An 11,335-nucleotide genomic window follows, 5' to 3' on the forward strand; every position below is an offset into this window, starting at 1 on the left:
GCTGACTTGAAGGCAATCTGCAAAAATTAGCATCCTTTAGGGGGTTTTGTGTGGCTGTTACAGGCTAATTCTTATTCCAGTTTGGTTTCGGAAAATTTCGCACCCAATAAGGTTAAAAAGTTGTGCAGTTTCTCATGAATATTCAATGAAGCGCGTCTTGACTTTGACTGGATCGAAGATGAGTTACTTAATTATGATTGATTAACTCAAGGACAAAGCTGCCAGTATCGGAACACATAGTCCAGTCTCCCCTAATTTTTCATTCGTATGAGAAGTGAACGTACGCTTCTGTTTATTAACTGGTCATGATTAAGATATTCTTATAGAGACAACGAAAATGTACTAATGAGATGAGCTTCCCTCAGCAGAGAATTTACTTTTAAGGACATTCTTCCTGCCATTCTGTCACGATACAAAAGCACATCAAAAGCTCGCAACAAGCCAAAGCTCTATTATTAAGATCAGGGTTAAAACGAACCTGTCTGGCAGAACCATAAACTACAGGACACCGATCGGGAGGACAACAGCTGTTTCGAGGAAGGAGTGTTGTTTTGAATCAGAGGGAACGAGGAAATGAGGAATGAACTTGGGGCTGCTGGCCACTACGCGCTGCGCCCTATGAATGAATCCTCGGTCCTCTTCTGTCCTATCAGAGCCTGCATTCCAGTCGTCCGTTTTCGTTAGCCTTCGCTCGGAGGGGATTTATCTCTCTATGCAAACAAACGTGTAGGTAGTTAGATAAATAGGATTACCGTGAAAAAGTAGTCGGAAAAATCTATATTTAGGAAAGTTGCAGCTATTTTATTAGAGATTTCGGTTAAATAAAAAAATATGGCTGTTTCGAATCGGCCTTAGTCTTCAGTCAACAAAATCAGAAATTATGCTAACTTCTCCCCTATTATAGCGGATTATTAGAAATTCCGATAATTATTTCAATTAAAATCGATTTGTGCATGGTAGGGCCCAATGGGTACAAATATTTCGCGGATTAACGAAGTTAACTCAAACACTTTTTTCACTAAAGGAAAAACTACCCAAAAAGTTAATAAATACATGCGAAGTGGCAACCTTGCAACAGTCACTTGTTTCAAACCTGTCACAGAACGCCCTTACAAGCAACGTTAAATAGTTGTCACAACCTAGGTGTGGTTGTCAAATTGGAACGATATTATTGGAAAAAATTTAAAACCCCATTTCGAGTCCAGCATTTTGGGCTCACATCACCTCATCCCAATTGTCGAAAACACTAAATAATAAATGAATCTTTGGCTCGTATTCTAAGCGACCTCCAATTTTCAGGGAGGATGAGGCTGATACTACTAAGGGGGCTATTATACCCCACACCCCAAAATATTCCATTCGGCACCTATTCCCAACCCAAATTTTCTACATCCCCAGGTACCTACCCAGGCCCCAATCACCGCCAAAAACCCACCGCACTAATTTTTTCCTCTCAGCAAAACCATTGAAAAAACTTGGCAACAGATTCGCCTACTGCGCCTACTCACTAAGAAACCTCGAAACTCTTAGTTTCCTACGCCGACCCGGAACCGTTCCGAGGGATATAACGTCGATGGCGGCGGAGGTTTCGGTGTTTTGCTATTTCTTTTCCGACGCGGCGGCTTGTAAAACGAATTGCGCTTGACGAAGAGAAAACGAGACGACAGAAAAGCGGTTTCATTTTACGTTCCCCTGCCTATTTTTTGGCAACTTCTTCCATTATCAGAGCCAGTTTTTTTCCATTGTCTAAACGCGTTTTAACACCTCCTCCCAGCAATCTCTGCTTATCACTTGAGTCACCGATGCTTTTTCTCCGCAGTCTTCTTCAAAATGTCTCAGCTTTACAGATAGAATCTTGACTTCGCCAATCAGTACAGCTCTCTTTAAATTCTAAGGTCCGGCGAAATTCCTGTAAAGATTCTGGCACACCTCGTTTGTTGGATTTTCGAGTTAGTCGTCACTGTTTCCAGTTCTAGGAAGTACGGTTCCTTCCTACTTTTCAATTTCTCCGACTCCACGGTTTCTATAGATAAATCCACATCCACCATTTCGCCCAGAAAACACAAAGTTATCCCTAAAAACATAGCTTTTCCCAGGATTTTTCAAAGAAAATTCACCAATATGGCTTTTCTAAGTCTGGCTAAGGTCCCTCGGGACTTCAGAAAGACCCCAATTAATTAATCTTTGAATTTAGTCTTCACTGATTCCAGCAAGACCCCTTCTAGGACCCTCAGGTACCTACCTGGGGAAAATTAAAGGAATTTTCTCCAAAATTTTTTTCATTTCCCCAAAAAAGTTACTTTGCACAACATATGATGAGTTGGAGGAAGATGGTTAGGTGCATCTTTTGTTGAAGGAAACTTATTACTAGCACCTTGTTAGGACAAGCCTATATACAGGCTTTCAGTGCTTTTAGTAGGTGTTTAGTTTCATTTTTTATTGAAAAAAATATATTGTAAAAAAATATATTAATTATTATAACAAACTTACTTATCAAACAGTGGTACTTATTAAAAACTAGTTTAGTTGAGATCATTGGCTACAGGTGGGCTCAGGCTTCCTGAAGACAGGCCTGAATCCTCGTCGCTGCATGAATAAATAACAATTTGTATAAATGAATTTTTAATTGTAACATAAAGTTTAACTCAGAATCGATAAGAATTTAAGATATAGAAGACCAGTGTCAAAAAGTGAAGCTGTAAGTACAACCTTATGCATCTTTATCAAAAGATAAGTTATTATTTGTGAAGACTTACAAAATGCTAACTGTTATATTATAAAGCGCATTCAACAAAACTTGTGGTCTAGTAAGCTGTGAGAACGATTAAGTCACGTCTAACTTTAAGTCATAAGGCTTACTTTTTACTTTGACATTAATTACTATGCATTTGCCTATAAGGTGACGACATAGATAAACAGCAGTCACAGTTTGTAGTCAACTAGGCTACAAATTTTGTTGGACGCAAGTCAGTCATATTAGTTAGTTATAAGCGTATATTATATATAGTTCACATTTTACCTGTCTGCTCTAAAGAATCTGCAAACTTCACTCTTTGCAGCCAGACTACCAAATTTAATGGTTAACTGTGAACCTGCCGGTACATAAAGTTCTAATTTTATTGTTGTTAAATTTACATTAACAACGTTTTCGATATCTCGAATCGGAACTCCAATGTTGAATCCATCAGGCCCTGGCGAAATACACATTGCAGGTCTTCCGTTTGCATCTGCTTCCACAATCGATAGATTTGCTTCGTACCCTCCACGTAACATGTAGTTTATAATTACACGGTAATGTCTAGGCATCTTGATTCTTTTAAGGTCACTTTTATGTCTAATCATTTTTATGGTTTAAAGTACAGTTTTTTAGATACAAATGTAAATAGTGAAGAGTCGTTTGAGGATATGGGGATAACCTTAAATTTCAATTCGGTGCCGATCCGTGAATCCGTGAGTGCCATCTGTGAAAGAAGTTTTGATAACTTCTTTCACAGATGGCGCTCTCTCGCGGAGATCTCGGAAAACCATGTTGCTTGGTTTCGATGGTCGGATCGGCACCGAATTGAAATTGAAGGTTATCTCCACATCCTCAAACGACTCTTCACTATTTACATTTGTATCTAAAAAACTGTACTTTAAACCATAAAAATGATTAGACATAAAAGTGACCTTAGAAAAATCAAGATGCCTAGACATTACCGTGTAATTATAAACTACATGTTACGTGGAGGGTACGAAGCAAATCTATCGATTGTGGAAGCAGATGCAGACGAAAGACCTGCAATGCATATTTCTCCAGGGCCTGATGGATACGACATGGGAGTTCCGATTCGAAATATCGAAAACGTTGTTAATGTAAATTTAACAACAATAAAATTAGAACTTTATGTACCGGCAGGTGCACAGTTAACCATTAAATTTGGCAGTCTGGCTGCAAAGAGTGAAGTTTGCAGATTCCTTAGAGCAGACAGGTAAAATGTGAACTACATATAATATATGCTTATAACTAACTAATATGACTAACGTGCTTCCAACAAAATTTGTAGCCTAGTTGACTACAAACTATGACTGCTGTTTATCTGTCATAACCTTATAGGCAAATGCATAGTAATTAATGTCAAAGTAAAAAGTAAGCCTTATGACTTAAAGTTAGACGTGACTTAATCGTTCTCACAGCTTACTAGACCACAAGTTTTGTTGAATGCGCTTTATAATATAACAGTTAGCATTTTGTAAGTCTTCACAAATAATAACTTATCTTTTGATAAAGATGCAGAAGGTTGTACTTACAGCTTCATTTTTTGACACCGGTCTTCTATATCTTAAACTCTTATCGATTCTGAGTTAAACTTTGTTACAATTAAAAATTCATTTATACAAATTACCATTTATTCATGCAGCGACGAGGATTCAGGCATGTCTTCAGGAAGCCCGAGCCCACCTGTAGCCAATGATCTCAACTAAACTAATTTTTAATAAGTACCACTGTTTGATAAGTAAGTCTGTTATAATAATTAATATATTTTTTTACAATTTATTTTTTTCAATAAAAAATGAAACTAAACATCTACTAAAAGCACTGAAAGCCTGTATATAGGCTTGTCCTAACAAGGTGCTAGTAATAAGTTTCCTTCAACAAAAGATGCACCTAACCATCTTCCTCCAACTCATCATATGTTGTGCAAAGTAACTTTTTTGGGGAAATGAAAAAAATTTTGGAGAAAATTCCTTTAATTTTCCCCAGGTAGGTACCTGAGGGTCCTAGAAGGGGTCTTGCTGGAATCAGTGAAGACTAAATTCAAAGATTAATTAATTGGGGTCTTTCTGAAGTCCCGAGGGACCTTAGCCAGACTTAGAAAAGCCATATTGGTGAATTTTCTTTGAAAAATCCTGGGAAAAGCTATATTTTTAGGGATAACTTTGTGTTTTCTGGGCGAAATGGTGGATGTGGATTTATCTATAGAAACCGTGGAGTCGGAGAAATTGAAAAGTAGGAAGGAACCGTACTTCCTAGAACTGGAAACAGTGACGACTAACTCGAAAATCCAACAAACGAGGTGTGCCAAAATCTTTACAGGAACTTCGCCGGACCTTAGAATTTAAAGAGGGCTGTACTGATTGGCGAACTCAAGATTCTATCTGTAAAGCTGAGACATTTTGAAGAAGACTGCGGAGAAAAAGCATCGGTGACTCAAGTGATAAGCAGAGATTGCTGGGAGGAGGTGTTAAAACGCGTTTAGACAATGGAAAAAAACTGGCTCTGCTAATGGAAGAAGTTGCCAAAAAGTAAGCAGGGGAAAGTAAAATGAAACCGCCTTTCTGTCGTCTCGTTTTCTCTTCGTCAAGCGCAATTCGTTTTACAAGCCGCCGCGTCGGAAAAGAAATAGCAAAACACCGAAACCTCCGCTGCCATCGACGTTATATCCCTCGGAACGGTTCCGGGTCGGCGAAGGAAACTAAGAGTTTCGAGGTTTCTTAGTGGGTAGGCGCAGTAAGCGAATCTGTTGACAAGTTTTTTCAATGGTTTTGCTGAGAGGAAAAAATTAGTGCGGTGGGTTTTTTTGGCGGCGATTGGGGGCTGAGTAGGTACCTGGGGATTTAGAAAATTTGGATTGGGTATAGGTGCCGAATGGAATATTTTGGGGTGTGGGGCATAACAGCCCCCTTAATAGCGCTGATGCTGCGCATTACGCTCCCAATTCCATGCCAGTCTGGATCAAGGCAACATCCAGCAATGTGACGTTCGCGTTTACGTTTCTGTGTTATCAAAATTCGCTTTATACAACGCACACCGAACCGCCTAATTAAACGCAAAATATTGTTTTCGGAATGTTATTTCTTGCTGATTATGGACTTGTATTGTCGGATTATTCATCAGTTACGATAAGACGATATCCATGATATTAAATTTGTTTACTGTGATAATAACGTCCAGAGGGAGGAAATAGGTAAGTGAATATTTATAGAGCGATGGAGGTTGAGAGTTTTGTCATTTATTATTTTTTTAAAATACAGTTAACTTTTTGTACGGAATGCTTTTCAGATATGGGAAACGAGCAATTTGCAGTCGCTATTATTTGCACGGTATTCGTAGCTGTAATGCTGCTTTTGATTTTTTATAATTCGCTCAACATCTTGGGTTGGATCAATGTCTGGATTTGTTCCAATAAAGAGGAGAAAGTGGGACTTACAAGGCTAAAAGGACATTACAATGCCAACGGCTATTTGGTAAACAAGTTACTTAAAATCTGACGATTCTTCTGTAATCAGTGAATTCCAGGTACAGTCAGATTCAGACATACAGTTGGACTGGAGCAGCGGCAGCTTCAAACGTTTCGACTCGATAGATAGAGACTTTAAGACGTCTGTAGCCACCACAAGTCTTATCACCAACTGGCATCAAACAAATGAGATCGAACACATTAAAATCAATAGCAGTGGAATTGATTGCGAAATGAAAGAATTCCAGAAGAAGTTTCCTGGGTATCATTAAGCCATCCCAGTAACTCCAACTTTAATACATTTTAAATTGCAGTGATGGCTTCTCCATAGAAGCCACTTCAATATCTCCAATTCCTCGTCCAGTTAGCTCGGTAAACATGGCAGCCCTAGCTTCGCAGTCTTCATTTCCAGTCAGCTTGGACCCACCTCCAATGGCACCTGCGAGGAACGTTTCTCGCACTCAAAGTGCCCCCTTGAAATTATCTCTGCAGGCGCAGCAAACTAGTGAAACCAGAGGTATTTTATATGAGTTCGCCATTTGATCAGTATTAATACATTTTCCTCAGATATTTCTAGTTTTGAGGAGTCTGAAATTGATCTAAAAAGGGCACTATCGTGCGATAGTGTCTGCTCGGACACTTCAGTGGCATTAGGCGACTTGGAGAGCGTTAATATTACAGGGTATTTATGTATCGGCCTGGAGTATGACAGGTAGAACTTCATTAAATTTCTACTAAATTTTCTTCCTAATGTATTTATTTGTGGTTTGCTGCAGTGAGACTTGGGATTTCATAGTCAACGTACTAGAGGCAAAAGACTTGACTGGGGTGGCTAAAATCGACGGTTACATGGACACCTACGTCAGAGTATCATTGCTGCCGGACAAAGAGGCCACTATTCAAACCAAAGTCTACCGCAGCACCAGCAGTCCCAGTTACAAAGAGAGATTTCTGTTTTCTTTGAATCCTAGGGAGCAGGTTCAGGTCCGAAATTGCTTTTCAATTTAATACCTTCTCTCTCTTTCTGTAAGGATTACGCTTTAATTTCGAACCAACACAATAAGGATTTAGAAAGCGCATGAGGCTAAGAAAACGTGTTTTCATTAGCATTTTATTTATTTCAGAGAGCGCTTTGTTTGCACTTGTACGCGACAGATTTGGTGTCGCATACATTGATAGGCGAAGGAGAGCTGAGACTTATTGATGTTAGCTTGAGGCAGCCGGTTACTACTTGGATCACTTTAACGGACACTGGACAGAAAGGCACAGAATTTGGAGAAATTATGTTTTCGATCAGCTATCTTCCCACAGCTGAGAGGCTCACGGTAGTGGTGGTGAAAGCTAGAAATCTTAAGTTTCAACCTACCTCTACTACCGAGGTTTTCGTCAAGGTAACAAACAAAATGGTTTTTAAATTGCTCAAATATAGTTACAATACATCCATTTTATTATAGGTTTACTTAATGCATCAAAATAAGAAAATCAACAAGAAGAAAACGTCAACAAAGAAAGGAGAGCGATGTCCCATTTTCAATGAGGCTATGATGTTTAGTGTGCCAGCACACACTCTAAATGTTAGTGGTATTTCATGCCTCACCATTCTCTTTTATTTATTAAAAATAAGTGCAACTGAGGCTAATCGCACACAAGAGATGCATAGGACATAAGACATGCATTAGAATGTGAAGATGATCCATTATATCGCAAATATTTTACATAAGTGAGAAATGGCATATGCCTATGTATGATAAACTGAAGATGAACCGTACTGATGAGAATTAAACACTCGAAATTGATCTTTGGGGTGCTGCAATCGATCATTCGTAGGCATGTTCCATCTCTTTGTTATGTATAATCGATCAGGAAAGGGACAAACTTCTCTCGAGGGCTTTCAAATTTCTTCTTGATCTCATGCTATAGAATACCTAATACTGTGTTTGATAGAGAAATTTTCCCGAGCATAATTTCTGTTGGCTGCTCTTTCCGTAGGTGTCCGATATTGAATGTGATATTCGTTTCAATTTATCTGATTTACTTCATAGCTGTCTTCAAGTAGTATATCAATAAGCAGCTCTGAAAATTTCATATGCATGTCTTACATTTCATACATCTTTAATGTACGACCCGCCTAATGATGGAAATCAATTGAATTTAAATAGATGTCGCAAGAAATATCCCACTCTAGAGCATACATTATTTTAGTTTAAGAACACTTCTTGCAACATCTATTTAAATTTAATTGATTCTCGCCGTTGTCTTCAAGCAGTATTCACTGCGTATTCAATGTGATATGCCTTATGCATTTCTGATGTGTGATCGGGCTAAGACTTTGCATTCTATTTTCTTCACCATTATGTTAACAATCTCGTATGATAAAATCTTGACAACACTTAACAAAAAATCCTCTTATAGACTATACAAATGCGATTAACTGTGGCAGAAATCCCTATAGAAGACAATTTGAAGGCAACCCCAATAGGCCATGTGATAGTGGGGGGTCAAGCATCGGGAAGGTCGCTGAGCCATTGGAGCCAAATGCTGACCACGCTAAGAAGGCCAGTAGCTATGTGGCACTCGCTTCGAAAGTAGAATTAATGGGCGGGTAGAGCATATAGGCCTTTACGAACCCCAAAATGAATCCTCGTAAGCTGTGCTGTAAGTGCGAGAGATATATTTTTCCAAAGAATAATTGCTATATTTGAATTTGCGGTATAGTTTATGGTAACGTTACTAGATAAGGACCTTGAACGGTATTTCGGTCAGTCGATATTTTAAAGCGGATTCAGGATTTTGAGCAGATATGTCCAAGGTGATGCATGTACCTATGAACGTTTGTGTGCTCTCAATTGACAAAAGTAGTTTATAAAGCAATTCGTACAATCATGAAATTTATATATTTCAATTGACATTGAAAGTTTGTAAATTCTTCAAGTTTCTGAAGCAAATTCTGATGGTACAGTTAATAATGCATCTCTGCGTTATTGGTTTCACCTTTCTCAATGATGGTAAAGTTACTAAAACTTTTTTTTATGTGTATAAGAATGGTGCTTGGTACCAGCACCTGAACTTAATAATTATTCATCTCCAATAAATCATATCATTTCTTCCTATCTTCGAGACAATAATGACGAACATTGTTTAAATTATTGTAATTCACTATCTAGTTACTCTCTCTCTCTTTTGGCTTTTGTATATAAATGTGCTGTGATATGACAAAGTTGTACTGGGCCCACCTATCTCAAATCAATCCTAATAAATTCTAATTTCGAATATACGCTGCTATAGACGGGAGATACATATATCTTAAATATATTTGTCCAAAGAGCATCAATTTGTTATTATTTCTTCCCTCCTTCCCCTCAAAAAAAAAAAATATATATATATATGTATATATAAATATGTACTAGAAAGAGAAAATGTTTATTACAAAAAAAAAATAATTCAAATACATTCCCATAGACGATCAGAGCTGCCTCCAAAAGCTGAGTAAAATAGTTTAATTTTCTCAACTTCAAATCAGCTTTAAATCGTTTAGTGGCCATATCTGGAAAGCAAAAAAAAAGTATAAAAAGAAACTTTAGAGCTGTTACATACTTTTGGAACTCCCATTCTCGATTGTCCAAGGGGCACACTTGCCTGGTTTTCAACCATCTCGAGATGCAATGAAAATGGAATGCATGCTGCAATACATAAAACAATAAAGAGGGATCATTAAGAAAACGCTCAAGTAGGCGTCAAATACAAAAGGTATGTTTTGAATTAATTAATATTTTAATCTGTTATTGGTCAGATATTTGATAGTAAATAGTGAATGATTTATTCAAATGCCCTGAGTGTGGTTCACTACTTGCTACAAAGAAGGACTGTTCAAAGTGTTACAATGAGATTTTTAGTTAATTTGACACAATAATTGGGTAGTTTGTACTATAAATACAACACATACTGTACAGATATCCAAAAATTAGTTTGCCAAACTTTATGAGGTTATTGGGCTGAGAAACTGTTTGATGCTATCATTGGGCAGAATTCTGCTGGTAGAGCTCCAGATGATTTTTCCATAAGAAGTGCCTATGTTTAATATGTTTCTTTTTGTCTCTTAAAATACATGAAGTATTTAACAATCTATGTTTATATGGCCTTTTTGCTGAATTGCTGGACTTATCTACTCACTTTTTAGCATCAGAAAGCTGAACTAATTCAATCATAAATTGAATTGATTCTGGCCATCACTATTGCACGATTTTTTTATATAACCACATCTTCCCATTGGGAATATTATATGGTGTATCAACTATTTGAAACTTACATTGCATACACCCCATGCCACTGTGCATTCTTCACTAGTAGCAGAGGCCTGATTGGCCTGGCATTCAATACACAAATCCATTATGTGGTTTCTGCAGATAGCACAGTTATCAACTACGATGTCTGAAAGACAAGTGAGATGGATTATTAGGAGTGTTACCTAAGTGTAGCAAAGGAAAAATGATCATTTTCTGAGTGTTTTTGAGGGGAGTTTTCCAAGTTTAATGCAAGACCTGGCATCAGCACTCACCCCATGCCCATAAAGCAACTGCATTCCACTGAAAGTAAAACAATGCCCAGTTTTATTAAAGAATACTGTAGTCTTGCAAGTGCAGCCATGAAGGCTTAAGGCTTGCCCAACATTTATAATTCTTTATATTAATATATCAATGATTTCTTTTTAATTTTAATACCTTTTTTACTTCGAAACGCTTTTTCTCTCCTTTGGAGCTGCTGGAAGTTGGCGCTTCAACCTCATCCATATCAACATCCATTGCTGCTGCCATATCGTAAGCAGGAGTTCTTTTAGCCGGAACGATATTTGTATTTTTGCTGATTATAGGTAAATTTTATGTAAAATATTTAAAATTTAACGAAAATGATTTTCCAAAATGTATTAACGACCTTGGATCGACACAAAAGCAACAGTGTTGTCGCATGTTGCTGTGAAAACGTAAATATACTTATTAGATCACCCTGAGGTATATGGCAGAAGTTCGCTTAAAGTACCTTAAGTGCGAGTAAAATTTCTTGAACTGGCAACATCGGACAAGAATTGAGTCAATTGTCCAAGTTGATTAATGGTAACA

At 37.6% G+C, this 11,335-nt stretch overlaps 2 protein-coding genes and 1 long non-coding RNA gene across 4 annotated transcripts in view; 2 read left to right on the forward strand and 1 right to left on the reverse strand.

Annotated features, from left to right (window-relative positions):
- The first annotated feature begins 5,525 nt into the window (after positions 1–5,525).
- LOC136408365 (synaptotagmin-12-like) lies at positions 5,526–9,546 on the forward strand. Of its 2 annotated transcripts, none has more exons than XM_066389306.1 (9): positions 5,526–5,948; positions 6,044–6,228; positions 6,287–6,483; positions 6,536–6,738; positions 6,789–6,933; positions 6,998–7,205; positions 7,346–7,612; positions 7,676–7,795; positions 8,634–9,546. In XM_066389306.1, exons 2-9 carry the CDS (start codon positions 6,046–6,048, stop codon positions 8,808–8,810), a joined length of 1,500 nt encoding a protein of 499 aa, XP_066245403.1. In that variant the 5' UTR covers positions 5,526–5,948; positions 6,044–6,045; the 3' UTR covers positions 8,811–9,546. The 2 variants fall into 2 exon arrangements, with proteins under 2 accessions (XP_066245403.1, XP_066245402.1); XM_066389305.1 differs by having other exon boundaries at positions 5,556–5,948; positions 6,281–6,483.
- A 76-nt stretch (positions 9,547–9,622) lies between these two features.
- On the reverse strand, positions 9,623–11,183 carry Roc1a (Regulator of cullins 1a). The gene is made up of 5 exons (XM_066389312.1): positions 10,940–11,183; positions 10,777–10,804; positions 10,528–10,649; positions 9,816–9,901; positions 9,623–9,765 (listed from the first exon to the last, which is right to left on the reverse strand). The coding sequence occupies exons 1-5, from the start codon at positions 11,030–11,032 to the stop codon at positions 9,753–9,755; spliced, it is 342 nt and encodes a 113-aa protein (XP_066245409.1). The 5' UTR covers positions 11,033–11,183; the 3' UTR covers positions 9,623–9,752.
- Positions 11,040–11,335, forward strand: part of LOC136408373 (uncharacterized) — a 57,838-nt gene continuing 57,542 nt past the window's right edge. Inside the window, exon 1 of the long non-coding RNA XR_010752074.1 lies at positions 11,040–11,173. This is a non-coding gene — a long non-coding RNA (uncharacterized lncRNA). The remainder of the gene's footprint in view (positions 11,174–11,335) is intronic.

Source organism: Euwallacea similis, chromosome 4, assembly GCF_039881205.1.
Source record: "Euwallacea similis isolate ESF13 chromosome 4, ESF131.1, whole genome shotgun sequence".
In the NCBI taxonomy this organism is placed as follows: domain Eukaryota; kingdom Metazoa; phylum Arthropoda; class Insecta; order Coleoptera; family Curculionidae; genus Euwallacea; species Euwallacea similis.